The 19,939-nt window shown below is 40.9% G+C and overlaps 1 protein-coding gene across 2 annotated transcripts in view; it reads right to left on the reverse strand.

The window, feature by feature from the left end:
- The window catches only part of LOC109984738 (rho GTPase-activating protein 42), a 64,252-nt gene that overhangs the window by 23,267 nt on the left and 21,046 nt on the right, over positions 1-19,939 (reverse strand). For both annotated transcript variants that reach the window (XM_020634855.3, XM_020634857.3), the window contains exons 3-4: positions 19,309-19,370; positions 1,436-1,507 (exon numbers count right to left, since the gene is read on the reverse strand). In XM_020634855.3, the coding sequence (XP_020490511.1) occupies positions 1,436-1,507; positions 19,309-19,370 (134 nt within the window). The remainder of the gene's footprint in view (positions 1-1,435; positions 1,508-19,308; positions 19,371-19,939) is intronic.

The following is a 19,939-nucleotide window of genomic DNA, read 5'->3' on the forward strand; positions in this document are numbered from 1 at the left end:
GCGGACTAAGAAACTCAGTGGGAGATCTGTGTAAAGGCTCGAGTTCTAGCAGCTCGTTCATGTGTGATCTCACCACGGGAATGACCACAAACAAGCTGCCCTCCACTTTCATTTTATGCCTGTGCGTTGGCCAGGAATGAAAGCATGGCTTGTAGCAACAAGCCCACACTGTTCTTTGCAGACTTCAACAAACCAAGCCGCTGTGGAACCAGGATGCCTCGGAGCGACACTCTGCAGAACCCCCACTGATATCAATCCTCTTCATCAAAAAGGCTGTGGAGGAATGTAACAGGATTACAGTAATATGATTACATAAATGGGGAATGCAGTGTATTAGATCGTGGAAAGTTAAAGTGATCACATTGTTAGTGCACTTAAAAAGGTCCTTGCTGCTTGATCCTGCAGAGTCATCTTTGTAAGGGGAACCGAGGAGAACTAGAGACTGTGACATAAGATGTTTTCATATTATGCACTCCTTAGATTTCAAGAACATTTGAGAAGAGTGTGCCCCTGAAGTCTTACTTATTCACATATGTTTACCCGGTTGGATGGGAGGAAGGGGGAAGGGTCTTAGGAGGCAAGACATGACATAAAAGAAAGCTGTGGAAATCCAAGATGGTGGACGCAGGGACAGAGTCCAACACTACAATGACAGTTTCTTTCGCCTTCATATCAATGCTTTGTATCAACAGATGAGTGGAAAAAGAACATACCGACCGGCATGTAGAAAAGAGTATGAAGCAGCTTCATTACGTGCATGAACATCAAACCGGCAGTGCAACGATCATGCACGGTAATTTGTTCTAAACGTGGTCAACATTTTTTTTGATAGTACCTGCTGCGTTCACATGTCGCCTAACCCCAACTTCACACTGAAATGTTGCAAAAAAAAAAAAAAAAAAGGTCCAGGTGAAGTCAGGGCAAAAAAAAAAAACACGTCGTTTGTGTTCACACATGCAGCTCACCCAAAGTCATTTTCAGGAGTTGTGCATGTGTTCACAAAAAAGCAGTAGATGTTCAAGGTTTCTATTGGATGTTGTTTTCAAATCCAACCGCCGCTGTAACACATTTAATCAACTTGGAATATAAATACCATAGCTCAATCTGTAAATGTGATAATTGTTAAGGTCTATATGCTGCCACCTTCATGTAAACATAAACCAGCTACACCAAAAGAACCGATGACCTCGTCGACTCACACGTCTTAATATTTTTTAAATGTCACAATCGCAAACTGACAGTTGTTTTTGATGACCCCCCCCCCGCCGTCTGATTAAGTCACTTGGGCTTGGCAGTGTCTCGTTCCGCTTTTAATTAATGATTTACATACCGTAGGGGAGATGAAGGGGGCGAGGACGCCGGGGCGAGGATGTCAGAGCACATAAAATACCCTCCGCTGTTCAATTGCTAATTGCGCGCGGAGGTGGTCTCTTACCTTCGCAGCGCCGATCTGCTCCTTCCGAAATTTTTCCAAGGGAGTAATCAACACGTCATCTGCATTCTGAATCTGAAAAAAAAGAAGAATAAAGAAAACAATACTGAGAGACGGGGGAGAAGATGTCAGACTGAAAGGTGTGATATGACCTATTGTAACCTTCTGAGTAATTCAAAAAAGCACTATCAGAAGAAAAGAAAGATCACAAAAAACTTTGAATCTGCTCGTCATTCAGCTCCATTACAATGGGCTTGCTTTGCAGAATGTGGCAGAGGGAGCATGACACACAGGAAATTATAGCAGGCAGAATGATCCAGCTGAAGTTAAATACATATGCATTAAGCCCAAACACAAGAGGAGGATAGAGCAATCACATTCATTAGGATCTCTTAAGCCTGTGACAATGAGCAACGTGCGACTGTGAGGTACCCTAAAATGAGTACAGCAGAGATAAGAGATGGAGCACTCGACAACGGCTCAGCCAGATGGAAGAAAATGAAGCCTTTTTTATTGGAGCCGTGAAGCACCAGCATTGTCAAATCTCGCTGAAATATGACACAGCACCGCAGATGAAGGAGCTTTACAACCGCAGCCTGCGATGCATTTAAATGTTAGAGCTATGTCTTCACATAACGGTGACCTCTCCTCTCCTGGCGACATGACTGGAGTTAAAAGGTCTCTCTCATCGGGGGGGTGGGGGGGCCTCTAACTTCTATTCCCAGACAGAAACAGATCAGGTGAGATGTATCGTGCCAATTACAGTCCGCGCTCAATTGTCTCGATCGAGTGTTTCAGAAAGGTGACATTAAGGTGCCTCTGAATTTTCCCTACGGACTGGCTTCCAACCAACCGGATAAGATGACATCAGGCTGGTGGGGGCCGCTCTGCAGGAGGTGCCGTCACAGATGACACGGCTCTTAGGCTGATTTAAGGTGTTATTCTGTGTGGTGAGAGTGTGTGTGATAAACTGAAGGCTGAGCTCTATCATACATCTATGATACCAGAACTAATTTAGAGGTGTGTGCTCAGATGGACTATCAGCTCCAAAAGCTACAGCTCTGTGAACACACACACACACACACACACACACACACACACAGTGTCTCAGGATGGTGTCTTTTGTTTTGAACCATTAATCACAGCGTATTTTCATTGTCCCAGAATAACCCTGTCAGCTGCGTCACCCAACCAGAAAGAGTGACTTCAGATGAGAGCTACAATCTCTGGGAGCACCGAGATGTTCCTTTTTATCCTTTTACATGCAGTGCAGTGAGATGCTGTAAGCCGGTCGAGCTCATTTGGAGCTTTGTTGTAATAATGCACTTTAATTACACAGTGATATTTGTGGCCCTTCAAATATAGACGGATGTTTCACACGGGAAACCATAATCTTATTCGGTTGTTATTGTGGATACACTCGATTACAATTCTAAATATTTGCTGACTTATACTGTGTCTGCGATCCCTGTTTCCTTCATAATAAACATCTTTGTTTACTTTAGGGAGCAGAGAACTGAGATTTCAGACAGCGTGCATCATCTGTATGCAGGTACAATGTTTGGCTATGATCATCTACTCATTTAGGAAATCAAAGGGCTGCACTGATTTAAGAGAACGAGTTGCACATGCCTTGCATGGACACTCCTGTTATCGTCATTCTGGTCGTTTTGATTTGACTATCAATCAATCAATCAAACTTTATTTGTGTAGCACTTTTCAAACAACGAATGTATCACCAAGTGCTTTACATCAACATTTAATCAAACAGCAACAACATGACTCCTCCCCCACCCCTATCCCACAATCCAAAAACTACGGTTAAAATACCTAGATAAGAACAGGTACTGAGGAAACGCTATCATTTAATCTACATGAGGAAACACAGGTAAAAAAAAAGGTAGGTCTTGAGTTTGCTTTTAAAAATGTTTACATGTGTTACTCTATCAAGTGTAAAGATTTCTTTGATAATTAAGGACGCCGCAGTCATTAGACAAACAGAGAGAAATCAATAAGGAAGCATTCATTACCGTCCTACAACAGACCCTTCTCATTGAGTCTAAAATCTGCAGACTGTGCACTTTATATGACATACAAGTTGACACTCTGTTCACACCGTAGAATTACAATTTTAGAAAAGGTCATCCCTTCCATCACACGCATCCCGCATATTATGTTGAAATCAGCGAGCTAACAATGAATTTATAAACAGTGTCTTTACCCTTTAAGCAATCCGTAGCTTTTCTAAATATGAATGTATGTAGAAATGTCTCCACACAGCCTCGCCACACTACAGTATATTTTATAATGTGTTATAGGCCGTCACCAGATGGTAAACTATCAAGCATACGGAGGTTAGTACTTCTGTAAGATAAACCAAGGCAATCCAGTTAGAAGTGACACTTCCATTAGGAGCGTAGAGGACATTTGGCGGTCATCAAATCTAGCTGCTATAATCCTCCAGTTGTACCCAAGTCATCCTGTTATCCACTGTGTCAACAGCAAGAATTATCCCACTCTGCCATTGTGATGACACCATCATCGTCTTATCTGCCATGCTTTTAGTGGAATTGAGACTACAGTATCCCTCATGCTTGAAATGTAAATTTCTAATACCATTAGCTTTTTTCTTTTTTTCATTTTCAGTTTAATGGACAAGACAATTAAATATACAGCACTAGAAGCTTTAGAGATTACACTCTAATATCTAAGATTGAATAAGTCCAGAGAAAATCTCTTTTGGATTTCATGAGCTCGGTTGTTAATTTAAGATATTTAGGAGAGAGGTGGGGTAGAGGTAGAGCTGGTACCCGGAACCTGACTGTGCAGAGGTATATGTAGGACAACAACAAGTCTTTAAATTACACATTCAGAGAAAACTGATATCATACTGGGTTTTTTTTGGCACAAAGCAAACAACACATTCAACCCAATGCAGAATATAGACAGTAATTAGCATGTCACGATTTGAAACGCTCACGGTTTCAGATTCCGTTTGGATTATTAATTTCCAATAAGCTGATTTAGATATTTATACTTGAGAGAGGGCAACTTATTTAAGACTCAATGGATTACTTTCAGACTGGCATTGTGCCGAACGCCGTCAGCAACAGCCTCTCTAAACAGGATTAAATCCATATGAGCGAGCACAGTGTGATGCTTGAAAGGATGCAATAGCGCTAAGCAATTTCATTACCAGATAGGGGGAGGAATGTCAATGTGCTGCATTTCCCTGGCTCCTGTTTATACCAGCCTAAATATCAGGAGGATCAAAAAAGCCAGACTCCGGGCTTCGTTTGCAGGAGCAGAGCAGAATGCCATCAAGGTCAGACTCAATTCTTTACCCATTGAAACCACCCCGGCCATCAGTCAAAAATCATCTAAGGAATTCTTATAGAAGACACACTACTACTGTTCTCTACCCAATTCTTCTGTGTTCTCCACAGCTTTGTCAACACGTAACTTCTCTTTCTTATATGTATAACTCACAGGAAACCATCACCAAGGTACGCTCTTGTTAATGGGACGGTTTCTTACTGACAACACAAAACTGCTTGTTGTGTTTCAGAACTATTCTAACCCTAAGCCTTTCTATTTATACCCTGTACATGTAGTGTGTATGTTCACATCTGTCTGTGGGGTTGTGTTTCTACATGCTGCCTATGGGTTATAATCATTGAAGTATCCAACGATGCGTTGCTCTGACTCACTGGTTCCAGTGGGTAGTAAATAACTTGTATAGGCTTCATTTCTCATTCGTTTTGACAATGTCCTCAAATAAAAGAAAGCTGAGTTCGCCTTAAACGTCTTTACTGCAAACAAACTCAACCTCTTTGCATCTGTACACAAATGTTTTGCCTACCTGCCACTCTTTTTTACCTGCCAAATGATCAACCATTTTATTAACGGAAATGCTTCAACTACAAGCATTTCTGACATTATTCATTTATGTTGAGGATGGTAAGAGTTTCCATTGCAGCCATGTCCTCAAAGGCTAATTGAGCTTATTAAGCTACAAATGAACCTCGACTGAGAGGCAGGAGAATCCATTTCTTGTTTTATAAGTGTGTGATTTACGTTACTTTTATTTACCAGCAACTGTGACTGCTAAGTTGAGCAAATTCAGCCGTCACTGAAAAACAAACACCAATATTTGGCGGGTGATAGGTGCTAATTTCCAGCCCTGATGTATACACATAAAAGCATTGGCAGCAGTCTTTGCAGGTTGGAGAGGTGTTATTAAATCTTATGTGGTGTGCATGCTGCCCCGTCATTAAAAAAGAACATCATTTGTTTTGACAGTGTTTGTTTTTTTTGTGCTCACATACAATATGGACGCAAACGTTGAGAACAGACTTTTGGAAAAAGGCGTCGGGGCTTTTAGAAGTGGGCGTTTAATGGGTCTGTTTTTGTGCCAGTTAAAATCAGCCAACTTTAACAAGTTTTGTAAAAGCCTCTCACAGGAACAGGTCAAAGATTCACTGACGAGAAGAGGAAGGATAACGAGGAATGACTTACTGTGAGGAACATGAAGAACAGTGATGTCAGCATATCAAGACTTGAACAGAAACCTTATCTTTATATCCTCATCGGAGTCCATTCTCCAGAATCAAATTCTTCTCTCTTACAAGTTCAGTTTGACAATTTACTCAGTGAATTAAAATAAAAGAGACTTGAGGTCCCAAAACAAATATATGGAGCCTCTGCTCAGACAAATCAGTATTATTTTATTAGTCTGATGTTTGAAAAGTAACTGATCTCATTACAGAAAAGTTAAAGTTACAGAACAAGAAATTCTCTCAATCTGTTTCAGAATGATCTCACAGAGGTAGCTGACACGATGAAGACGTCTCCTCCTCCTCCTCCTCCTCCTCTAAAGTCTGGCCCCCACACACTTTGTTTCCCTGAATCTTAACAGGATGATGAGAAAGTGCAGACCCCACACATGACAACAAATATTCAAAAACTGAACAGTGTTCTTCCAGAGTAGCATGTGGAAAGCAGTGATATGATTAAAACAGCAGACCACATCACACATTGACAGATCATATTCACAAACTAGATCTAGTGAGGTAAAACATGACTACAGACTAAACAAACACGGTGGACGACAGGCAGGAAGAATCAGCGACAGATGTTTGACCACTTCTGTCGGGACAATTCAGATTACATATTAGGGAGGGAGTTGTTGAGACGGCGTCGACATGGGCTCTACGTATCAGCGCGTGATGGGGTCGAGTAGAAATGGATTTCCTGGGGTTGTTGTGCTTCTTTCAACGCGGTCAGCTCGCCTCCTGACTGGCTTTCATTTTGTTCAGCGAGGTCTGCTGCCCTCGAGGTTCCTTCCAAACAACCTGATACGGGATCGTATGAAATTAAAGATGAAATCAGGACTTTACTTGGTTTGGTTGGGAGGTGTTGACTCTTGGCACATAATCTGCCCAATTAGCTTGTAGTGTGTACCGCGCTTAAGTTTACCTTCATGTGTGAATAATCAACTGAGGCCTCTGAGTGGGAAATGCAGCTGATTTAGAAAATAATCTTTCTTGATTAGCAATTTATTACGGGTAAAATCCAGCAGTGAGGTAGAGCGCTAGAGTGCTGGGAGAGTTTCTGAATGGGAAAACATGGGTGTGTTTGCCTTCTATGTGAAACAACCTGCACCTCTTTGTCTGGAGTCATGAGTCACGAATTAGAGCTAATAATAGCCAGAGGCATCCAATAAAACATCAGCAACACTCACACCAATAACCACAATCACAGCAGCAGCAAGCAAAATGAGTTAGTCTTAGTTATTAGAGAAAGTGGAAGCAACCTAACACATTAAATGAATAATAAAGATGACTCCCTCCGTCTTCACCACAGAGCAGACCGTCCCATTTACAGCCGACTGTGCGATTTGACCTTTCCTTAAAAGAAGGAGTGCAGTAGCTGTGTGTTTCAGTCACTTCTGTCTGCAGATTGTTTTGAAGGGAGGTGAGTGTGTGTGTGTGTGTGTGCAGGGTGTAACAATCTCATGGCAGAGCTAAATCTTTATCTGCTGCAGGACCGGCACCTGCAGCAAGCTGAAAAGTCATCCTCACCTAACTTTTATGAGCTCTGATATAAAAACGAAGCCTCAGTCACAGACACAGTGTGAGAGTGTCGATGTGACTTGTTTGCCCTCCACATTTCACCGGTGACTGAGCTGTGGAGATGAAGCAGCCGCTGAAATGGAGACGTCGGCGGGTGTGTGCGGGGTCCCATGAGGGTTTCCTGTTGTTTGTGTTGCCTGTGATTTATTTGAATGCTTGTTGATACCTCAGTTTAAGGCTTCTGAAGAGTGCTTGTCTGTGTGTGTGTCTCTCCACGTTTATTAAACTGTTGCTTTAAAGAAATAGAGAGCCATGACCCTCAAAGAGAACACTTCTATTTTATACAACACAGCACATTCACGGTACAACATCACCGATACCAGAATCTCAAACCTCAATATGATATTAGTAAAAAATACATCAATATTGATACCTGTTTCATTACCATGGCAACAGAGTTAAAGTCCTGGGCACCTAATATTAGAGATTGTAAGTAAACTCCTACACATTGTCTACATCGCACACACTTACGCACGTAGGCAATGTTTCATCACTGAAAACATTGCCAACTTCTTTGTGTGATGAAGAAAGTGTGAAGGAGTTTATTTGATACTTCTGATGGAATGAATCCGAAGCACCCTGCCTTATGAAGTAGACTGATTTTTTTTATTTTTTATAAGCTTTGGCACTTTTTAATACTATAGAAAATTTAAAAAAGTTATCCAACATGTGCTATCGAGAAGTCTTGAACATTTGAACAACCTTAACATATGTGTGTCATCGTGCTCGTGGTAAATCAAAGCTTGATCCAAAGTCAATTTCAAGATCTTCAACTAAGTCCAGCTGCCTTTGGATCAAACCTTAACATAAAAGTTTGAGTCATTAGAAACCTTTGTTTCTCCTACCAACAAAATAAACTTTGATTTAAAATGATTTATTATTAGATTAATTGTAGGCCTTTATATCATAATAAAGACCAACCAATCAATTTGGGATAGAGAGAAAGTTCAACTAAATATTTGTATCATAAGTGATTTGTGATCTTTATATACAAGACATGTTTTAACATCCAACACTAATTCATAAATCTGTGTTGATGTTGTTTCTAAATCTTTCATACAGAATTATATCTCTTGTTTATAATAAATGACTTTACATTTTCATTCCCATTCTGCAGTCTTTAATAATTGGTGACTGTTTACATTTGGATCACAAATCACTACACTAATATAGCACTACTATTTATTCCCCTGACGCCCGGCCCAGCAGCCCCCACAATAGAATAGAATAGAATAGAATAGAATAGAATAGAATTACTTTATTGATCCAAAACTGGGAAATTGTGGCGTTACAGCAGCAGGTTATCCAAACACACAATATTAGCAAATAAACACAATATAAGATTAAATACAAAGTAAATAAGCACTTAAAATATCAAAACTAAGAATGAGAATATATACATCTTAGTCCTGATTCCTGCACAACCTGCTCCGAGCTCCACCTCAGCGGCAAGGAAGTGTGGACAACAGGAACGCAAAGAATACAAAGGAGAAATCCTGCCTGAATGTTATCCCATATGCTCTTTTGTAAAGCGTCTCCAGGTAACACTTGTTGTGAATTGGCGCTATACAAATAATGATTGATTGATTGATACTATTTACAGTCCCGTGTATTTTTTCCGCAATAGTACAACATCTTTCAATATGTTATAGGCAAACTTTGTTTCCGAACACTAAACTTGAAACACTTCAAATATCAACTCTGTGAGCCGTGACAGCGATTTAAAAATAGTGATATGATTTACTCATGATGCTCGTGCGTCAAAGCAGGAAGCTACGCTGTCAGTCAGGTGTGTGGGTGGGCCGGGGGTTTTTCAGACGAGAACCATTGTGAGAAGTACAGCCGTATCCTCACTGCAGCCCCAATGCACAGAAACTAAACATTTACAACCGCGGCTCAGCTGTCATCGCAAAAAATTCTATTGGATTCTGAAATATGCAGCGAGCCATCAGTAAGTTAGTAAAGCTGGCAGGCGGGAGTTTACCAAGGGCCCTGAGTGAGCGGAATCATTTGTCTGCTGGACTTACATAGATATTTAACAACCATATTTCAGGAATTAATTAATGTGTGGCTGGTGGACCTTCAGGTGGATATATGGGAACATAAAAAATTCTCGCCCGGGAGAGAGGTGTTTCAGGCTGGCTGGCTCCGTGGGATCCAGTTCCCTCTTTAGCACTGACGACGGCAGGAAGTACATTATGTCAGCAAGCAGCTCTTGTAGCGACTGTCGAAATGCCTGCTTTTGTTTTCCACACATCTCTCTGCAGACTGAATGTTCACATCAGCAGAGAAAAGGCTTTGTTTAAGACGAATCTGTGACCTTACTTCATTGTTTTCTATAAGCGACATGTAACAAGCAGCAAGCGGAGAGACAGCGCGGAGAAAAGGACTCGCGTCAGCGCAGCGTCGCCAGGCTTTTAAACAGTGACAGCGTGAGGCGTGCTTTCACTCAGCCAATGTGGGAAGTGGAGATACACCTGGAACGCACCGAGTCAGAGTGGTCTGCCTTGTTAAAAATGACTCGGGGGTTTTTGTTTTTTTTGCCAAACAATCTGCTGGAATGAATGTGTTTTGTTCTTGGCCTGTTCATGTATTACAAACACATTCTTGTTTAACAGATTCTTTGAGAGCATGCCAGCAAGGGTTTCATAAAAAAAAAACATCATACTGGGACTATTGTGTGTCAAGACAGTAAGCTGTTTCTGTAGAACAATCCGTCTGTGGTTCAGTTGAATATTAAGGGTTGTCACCGTACCAGAATTCTATACTTAGATATAGAAATTGTTACAATACCATGGCAACAAAAACAGAAGTCCCTGGCTCCTCAAATTGGGTAATTTCTTGTTTTAACGACCAACGAGGCGTTCGCATGCAATTTTTGAAGGCTTCAGTCCTCTCTTACGCACCTGAAAGAGATGTTTCATTTTCATTTTGGGGATTTTTGTATTGCTTTATTGTAGAGACAGGGCAGTGGATAGAGGCAGAAATCGGGGAAAGAGAGAGAGTGGGGAATGACATGGGGGAAAGGACCCACAAGTCGGATTCGGACCTGGATTACCCGCCTGGAGAACCATAGCATCCGTACATGGGGCGTGCGCACATACCACTAGGTTTACAGCGACCCAGATGCTTTTTGTTTGTTTGTTTTTTTAACAGAGATTGTATCATTTAAAAAACATGTGGTATTGGGACGCTGGTAGTCTGTAGGCTATAGTCATCCAAGCGGGCGGCCTGGGTTCAAATCCCACCTGTGGCTCCTTTCCCGCATGTAATTCCCCACTCTCTCCCTCCCTGATTTCTGACTATCGACCGTCCTATCTCTAAATAAAGACAACCTTAGTAATATTTTAGTCAGTCTACATCTATATATCAATCAATCTTCAATCATATATAGACATCTATATATAGGACAGAAGCTTGGAATGATTCATATCTTTTGCACATGCTCACAGAGGTTACTTCTAGTTGTGTGCTGGATAGCACAAAGGTTTCATACTGTCCGTCCCATATACTTTCAGAGTTTCATTAAACAAGCCACCGTGGGTGTAGCAGAACAATGAGTGCCTTTATTTCAAGCTGTTGTTTCAGGGTCAACGGGACATTCCTCAGTTAGCAGGCCAGCACACAAGTTACCCACAGAGCGGAGTTACTGTACTGTAAAATCCTGAGAAAACAGCAGCAGCGTATGTCTCACCGCCCCACACATAGACACACTTCAAAACCGTTTGGTTTCAGTCCTGTGGCATGGACAAATGATGTGTCGTTTTTATGATGTGTAGTGTTTAAAGGCTGTTGAAGAAAATGTAAAACCAAAGGAAAAAGTCTCAACGTGGGAAATAAATCCAACACATGGATACACGATCCGTCCTGATGGGACTGTTTATGTTCATCTCATAGAAGAGCAGAGCAGAGATATGAGAACTGAATTATAAGATGTTTCTTGCACAAATTGCTGTGAGAAGAATAAGGATACTACAACTTGTTTAATATTACCAAGCTGTCAAAGATTTAGGAGACAGCCCCAGAGAACAGAGAGCTTGTTCTGCTTTCCCCATATCGTGTTCTAAACTTGAGTGAGGCACAATTAAACCTGAAGTACTGACTTCATGTTAGATAGGCGTAGTTTTGAAATTTGAAGTTTGAGGTGCACAGAAAAACGGAGGAAATTGAATGTGTACAAACAGAGGCGGAGTGATGCAATATTGCATGAATAGCCGGGCTTCAGGGTGTATGCATCTGTATGTGCAATGGACATCAGTCAGGATGAGAGCACAGCAGAGAGAGGTGATGCAGATAGACAAGCTTTTCTTCAAAATCAGAGGCAAAATAAGGAAAGCTGAACAGAGCAGGACAAGTTTTTGGTCGTGTTTGCCCTTGAGTATTGTTCACACAACATGCTTTATCAAAAGGACCTTGAGAAGGAGCAGATAGAGGGGACAATTGATGCGCAATCCATGGTGCTATGAGCGGTAACAAATGCTTGAAAATAATCACAGTCCCAGAAAACAACAAACTGTTCTGTTTGTATCTTTTATTTTAGAGGAAGGCATTAAATTAAGTTATTGTTTCAGTTTTTACAGCTTCACCTACACCCATAACCTGACACTGATTCTGGATATTTCGGAGCATTTGAGGGCTGAAACGTCGTACCAACATTTCTATGGATTGCACTTTAAGTTTTATAAATATGCATAAACATAAAACATGACAATGCTACAACAAGCAATGGCTATCATTAGTCTTAGGCTGCGTCTTCAGTGTTGTCGTTTTGCAAACATTATTTTGAGTCAGATTTCCGCTGGTACAAATTAGAAGGGTAGCTTCATCTGATGTGAACAACAGGAAACCCCAATCTGTTTTCCACCTCCGCCATGAAAGGCTCCCTTCCCAGGGGGTTCTGATAATCAGTCCAAAAGCCCCAACATGAGGTCACTGCCCTCCACTCCTAAATGCCATCCACGCTCAGCCGAGCTGAACCTTTTCAGCCCATGCAGAACTTGAACCACTTTCACTTTCTTTATGCTTGCTGCAGGGGTTACCAGCAGGGGAATTACAACAGAAATCTTTTGAAAAAGATAACATTCGGGAAGTCTTGCCTGTGGAATAACACACTTGGGTTAGCTGGTAAGCCAATCACAAGGTACACAAGCAGAAAGATTTCAGGCCTGGCCGGCTGCCAAACCAACAGACAATAAAACACTTCATGCTCGACAAGGCCGGCAGAAATTGGGTTACTGGTAAGAGTGTACCCCCCAGCAGCTGAGGTATCTGTGGTACACAGCATGCTAGTTAACATTCATCAGAGAACATGTGAGACGTGCAGTTTTCCTCTCCATATGCTTCAAAATGTCTGGGTAAAGTCAATCTTATCAGTCGATTTCTTCGTCTTTTAGTTCTTAAATTGAGTCCCCATGTGACTTGGGGTCGAAGGGGGTCAGGGTAGTTAATTTGCTTCATTTCAGGATCTGCTGCTGAAAGTTTACTCCTACTAAGTGTGCCTGTGACGAGTTTCTTCTTATCAACACTCGGCTGTGACTACCACATCTGTGTGCCGTACTCTATTAGTTGTAACACAATCTACAAATAGAACACCATCTGGCCTTCATTGAGTTGAAAGTATAGCAGAGAGTCACGTCTCCACTGATGAAATTCACAATATTTCATGTTCTGAGGAAGTTCTAGTTCCCTGGTTAAGAAAGATTTCATACATTTGTTGAACACGTGTTGTGTTTTGAGGTGGGCTAATTGAGGTCTGCAGACCAACCTGCTTTCACATCACAAAGAGAGCAGAATGAAACCTTCTGGTCATCCAGATGCACACTGCATTCAAACGCAGAGCTGGAAAACATTTCCTTATAGCTTTTCTTTCCCCCACGTGGCAGTTAGTGAATTACAGAATTAAAGCTGTTCAAGTGCTTAGACAGACAAGCTTTTTGTCTTCTTTCATAATTTGACACTCAACTAAATGTAAGCCAATGACAGACAGCTGAATATGCTTGCTTGGCACATCTCTCCCTGACAATCACACGCACTCCACATTCTCTAATTTGTACGCTGTCATCTCTGATTTTGTATCTTTGTAGCTCAACAGGAAATAAAAAATCATCCCGACACCAGCATAGAAAGAAGATATTTAACAGAACCCTACAGAACACTTAGGTTCACATTTTAAAAAAGACTGCTGTAGAGCTGCACAATTAATACAAACATTGTTCAAATTGCAATAAGTCCGAGTGCAATATCCAAATTGCAGAAGCTGCAATTTTTTTTTCAACCCAAAGATAAAATGTGTGAGTAACAGCATCGTAAAAAGAAGTGCTATAGCTGAAGAGATAGTCTGAGAACCTGATCAATCAGTGCGCTCATGTTTCATTTACTTTGGCATGTAAATTTGCCCCCCCCCTCCCCTCCCAGTTCAGACCAATTTCAATCTGGCCTGATTCAGGTCAGGCCAATCAAAAGGGTTTGTTTGAAAAGGGGTCATTTTGAGACAATAACTGACAGTTGAGCGCCATTTAGCGCTTTTTATTATCAACCAATATGGCTGCCGCTGATATGAACATATTCATATCCTGACCTTAATCTGTAATAAGGTCAGAATCAAATAAACATTATGTACAGTATGATGCAATTTGTAAAAGAGATAAGTATCAGCTATCATCATGCTCAATGTCTTTTTTTTTTTTTTTTTTTAGCTAGAGGCTATATCAGTCACGAGAGCCTAGAGACAACTTTAAGTTAACTTTATAAAGAAGGAGAAGCTTTTTAAAAGAAAAGTTACAGAAAGAAAAGACAAACTTCATAATAGACAAAAAAAACAAACAAGCTGGAAAGCTCTTTAACAAGCTCCAGAGATCTTGCTAACAATCACTTTAAGGGGTGTTGAGCACATACTGTATGCGCTGTAAAAAGTTCTACTCGAAGAATTAGCTGCGTGAAATGATCAAGTTTGACAAAATGTTGTTTAATGTTTATTTTGTTCCACAACAGCGGACCAGAGATCTGCGGAACATCTGGAGAGAGTTTCCCCTTCGCAAGAAATTCAACTCCATATGTTACTCCACTCGACTGATGAGTTGAGTTTTTGAGCTTAGACAACATAAAAGAGTCTCTTAACTATTTATGATGGAGATCCATGTGTGCCTCTGTGTCACTGTTGAGGAATCTATGAATGAGTCTGTTTAGAAAATAGAGACAAAGGAAGGTGCAAGGTGAAGTTAAAGTCCTGACTGGTCGCCCATTTCTCACATTGATACCCACAGCCAGTTTTTGTAAAAAAAAAAAAGAAAAAAGAAAAAAGGAGAGCCTGAAAATGAGTGCTGCACCTACTGAAGCTTATTAAGTTTTACACCCCAAAGTGAGCTGAGTCATGAGCAGTTTACGGTTCATTCCAGGAGCAGCAAAGAGAAAAAGATGACTTTCTCTTTAAAAGAAAGTACCATCTCAGTTTGATCTCCTGGGAATAAATATATAAAAGGGTTGTTTCACTTTATGGGGATTTTACAAACAACGCGTCAACATATGACATAAGTTAGATTGCTCGTATTTGTGTCCCAAGAGATTTAAAATAGTGTATACATGCGAGCGCAGAACAAGCCTTTCTTCCAGGAGCATAAATATTACAGTCAACTGACAGCTCAGAGTGCAGAGATCAGAGATCAGAGCTGTGTTCCTCTCATGTCCCTGATACGATGATGCAAAGAAGATGCTTTTATAGCACGTAGAGAGCGGTACAGTATACGAGGGAGGCAGTCATTGATGTGCATTGACTAAATTCTCTTTTTAAATCTATCACAGCTGAATGAAATACTGCATCCTATAGCCTGTGACTACTCAGAGCAGCTTTGATTTATGAAGTTTCTTTCCATTACTTTGCGATTGTGCGTTTGCTGTTGTGTTACAGATTTCCTCCTACTCAGCTGTGCAGTGGTTTAATACGTGTTATTCAGCCCAGCCGTGACTCTGCTTGTCATCTTGAGTTGTTTTTGGTCTCATCGCTCCTTTTGAAATTAGATGCTTTCTTTAAGAAAAAAAAAAAAAAAAACCCTGCAAACACCTGCATGAATATGCAAATGCTTTCTGTGTTGATACCTCGTGCATACAGATGCTGTAAACACATCAAGACGTGCTCCCTGTTTGAGTCATCCGGGTATGCGACTCTTAAAATTTACTGTATGCATTCTCCTGAAAGCAAAAAAGGAGACTCTTGATTTACTCTGATCCTCCTCGACATTCATCAACTGAGCACCAGTACGGCAGACAGACAGAGTCACAACCATATGCCAGAGACTAGTATGAGGTACGAGGACAGTGAGAGCCAACCAGCCCTGCAGCACACTCAGTTTATTCTGAAAGTTCTTCACATCCTGTTATTCAACCCAGGAAGATATGATCAATCTGCTTTGATGGAAAATGCATTTTTCTTTAATGGGTGATACAGTTATATGACACGAGTCAGACTTTATTCTAATCTTTGTGAATCTAAAATGCATCGCCAGGTAGCTCTCTCTCTGACATTAAATATTGTTCAGCACAGGATGTGATTCATACAGTTACATTGGCAGCACTGTGTTGAACTGGAGAGGCATAACCAGCAAATACCAAGAAAAAATAAAATAAAATCACATAATCTTTGTAATAAAGTCTCAGCTTCCTGCATCTCCAGCACGTCTCCACCAGCAGAATAACTCTGAGAGACACATACTGAGAAATATATTCCCTTCAATCTACTATACATTTACCGTCAACACTGACTGGCTTTTCAAATAAATACGAGCTCCCTCAAAGGTTAGGAGAATCAGGCAAACAGGGAACATTACAGACTAAAGTTAGCTGCAAACAGAGCTGTGAGCACATAAACAGGCTAACATTATGAACGCTGAACCACAACGCTTCAGACAAATAGCTGAGAAGTTACAGAGCACACAAGGTCTGCAGTGAATGATATTTTTTTTTTTCACAGAGACAGTTCAATATGTTTTCTGTGTTAAGAAGTGGAGGATTAAAGAGCAGTAATATAGTTAAGTATACAAATAATGCATGATTCACATACATTACATCCGTTCTCATAGATGCACTCATAGAGAACATCCATAATACTATCTGTTTATTTGTCAATTGTGTGGCCGTGACTGACATACATATGAACCAATCTTCACCATAACTGACTTAATCTGTCCACTTGCAAACAAAGTGAGAAGGCAAGGTTTTCCATGACATCTATTTTCATTAACTCTATCCTCCCACTCCTCAGTTGTAGGGGGTCATAATGCATTCAGTGTCTGGTTATTCTTTTCTTACAGTATCAGCAGGTATCAGGATGACAAGAAAACATTGCAGTGCCCAGGAGGCAGTCAACTTTCCCAAAGCGTATTTTATTTTTAAATTCTCCTTCCAATGTTTGGTGGAGTTTTGACCTTGGTGGCCATCCTAACTCTCTTTTTGAGGTTGATAAAAAAAAACAACCTAACCAGACCCTTCCATCCATGTGATGGTGATTTCTCCACTTCAGTCCTATCCTATAGTTTCAGACCTGTTAATAGGATTCTCATACTCATTCATTAATTTAAAAACTCATTCATTAAATTAAAAACCAAATGACATTACCTCCTTTGGGATTTTTTTTTTTCCAAGCTCTGCATCACTTTCTAAATGACCCAGGTATCACCAGCTCGCCCTGACACAGGTGTTAATAGGCCGAACATTATCTACAGCAATTAAATCACTTTTTAGAGATTTGGGGGGAAAAAAAGAAGAGAAAATGCTTCAGCGGCTCTGCAGGCAATATGAATTTATGAACGGCGACTTTATGCTTGTCAAATTGATTAGGATGACACGATATCTCATAAAGCTACATGGCCTGCACAGAGGTGACCCACGTCTTCAAAAGGGCAACCGTGTCCATCATAAGCTGCAGCTGCACTCTGAATGTCAGGAGGCAGACGCTCGTGTTGAGTCACATAAATTTAAGCCTTTATCTGAACATCTATAAGACGAGCCTGTGTTTTAACCAAGCAGCAAACCTCCTGTCTTAAAAGATGAAGCTAATGTGGAAGTGCAAAATAATGCAGTTCATCAAGTGTCCGTTTGAGGCTGGTTACAGGAACACCGGACGTCACATACATGACTGGTGAAAAAGATAAGTTATTGTCCTCACTGGGCACACACTGTGGGGGTGCATTTAAAAGAAATGGCTCCATTTTGATTTTAAATTGATACGTCCATAGTTAGGTGCATAGCTTAAATCAATGACAGGTAGGCGTGTTGTAACAGTTCGTCAAGAGGCTTAAAACCCGCCTCAGCTCCAGCTCTCAGCATGGCGACTGCTGCTGATGAGCCTCCTGAGCCCCCTGCTGTAACAGATGGCTGATGTCACTCAGGCTTCATCCATTAATATTTACACTCTATGTGCGTAACTCTTATGACTTCAACACCCGCTCGTGTTTTTTTAACTGTAAAATTGGACTATTTCAATAATCAATAGTGTTGAAAAGCTTAAAGAAACACGTCAGATCTTCAGTCATATTTTTAACCAGAAGATGAAAGAAAGACGCAGTGCTGAGGAGTCTTCTTGCACATCTTGTTAATTAAAAACAATGAAATGACGCATAATCGGACGCCAAGGACTTCTATTTTGTTGCCATGGTATTGAAACAGGCATCCATATTTCTTCCCTTGTGCATAGTTTCATATCTTGTATGTGACGACTCTGCAGCAGTCAAGGTGGTATATCTGTGCGTCTTCAGGCATACCGCACATAACTCTAATACAAGCATCATCTTAAAGCTCAGAGTGTTTGCCCTTCAGTCCCATTTGTAGCAGCCAGTTCAAGTTTGATTCCAAAGTGAATCTTTTCTGCATCAAACACTCCACCCCCCCCCCCCCCCCTTAGACTGAAAAATGCTCTCTAAAAAGTTTGTAGTCTGCTCCTTCACGGAGAACGGAGTCCTAATGAAAATGTCTCAGTTAGTTACAAAGTCTACAAGGGAAAAGTGAAAAAGCTGAAGCGGATCTCATTTGCATATCAGACTTGGTAAATCAGCTGCACAGCTCAAGTATGTGGTCTAAGGTAATTCCTGCCTTGAGGCACCTTCAGTACCACCCACTAAAGTGTCTACTTTCACAAAACAAATGCTTAGTGCAGATCCCATTTTTTTTATTTTTTATTCTTCTTAGTTATAAAAGTGAGGAAGTCTGGCTGTGAACTATGAAGTCAAGAAGTCAAAGAAGTAAAAAAGGAAAAACTCAGAGTCACTGAGAGGTGAAAATATGGAACAATTACTCAGAAATAAGAAGAAAATAAAAAACTAAACTTATCAGGATGTTGAAGTAGACTCAATGTGTACAAACAGAATCTGTTTTTCTCTGTTAGTTCCTGTTACTGCCTCTTTTGTAACACTGTCAGGAGTTTTTGGGATAATTCCAACCTCATTGCATTTCAAAAGAGCCCCTCCTAGAGTCTGTCCAGAGCTGAATAAGGTGTCTGGCTTGTGTGCACATGAAGTGGCAGAATCCACAGTGCTATCGACAGCTCTGTTTGCTCTGGAGGGGAAATGGGAGGCAAGAAAGCCTGCAGGTTCAATTCTTTTCAACAGATGACTAAATAAATAACAAAATACGCCAGAGAAAAAAATAATTGTTGGTAAAGTGGTTATTCTGTGAAGGCAAAGTAAGCGTGTGTTCTCTCTTTTGTCCCATACATGCTCAAACTTGTCTCTAAAAATGTTAGAATGTCAGTCTTACCAAGCGCCTCCTTTCTTCCTCCACGGTGGTCAACAGCTGAGAGAACTCTTTGAAGGACTGAGCTGAAACACAAACAAAGACCATTCCTTTTAACACCATATTCAAGGTAGAGATAGTGTTTGTTTTGGTCAATAAGCGCAGCAGCCGGTAGGATACATCATGCACAATATGTCCCCCCCGTTGGTCAAATGCGCAGTGATATACAGTGTTGTTATTTTCTGAAGATAAAAAGATGTTTCAACACGGCGGCGACGTCATTAAACATCAGATGTTCCTGGCCCCCCACTAGCACTGTAGCACGGTGCTAAAAATGTTGATTTCCACTGCAGCTTCAGAGCTTTCAGTGCAGCAGCACATTTTAGAACCTAATAAAATCATGCAGCTGTCCAATTTTAAACCAAGAATTGCAGTAAAAAAACAATACTTCAATTAAATGGAACCCAGTGATTGCTTCCTTTTATTTTCTTCCCCTGCAAGGCTTTACAATATACTGTCACGATATAGGAGAGACTGATGTGTTCACACCATCTGGGCTGTACTTCAGTGGCTTATATTACATTCTGCAGGGCCAGCTGAATTCAGCATACAGTACATCCAATCTCATCTGCCAGAAAATGGGGCCTTGATAGCT

The sequence above is a fragment of the Labrus bergylta genome, chromosome 11 (assembly GCF_963930695.1).
Source record: "Labrus bergylta chromosome 11, fLabBer1.1, whole genome shotgun sequence".
Taxonomy (NCBI): Eukaryota; Metazoa; Chordata; class Actinopteri; order Labriformes; family Labridae; genus Labrus; species Labrus bergylta.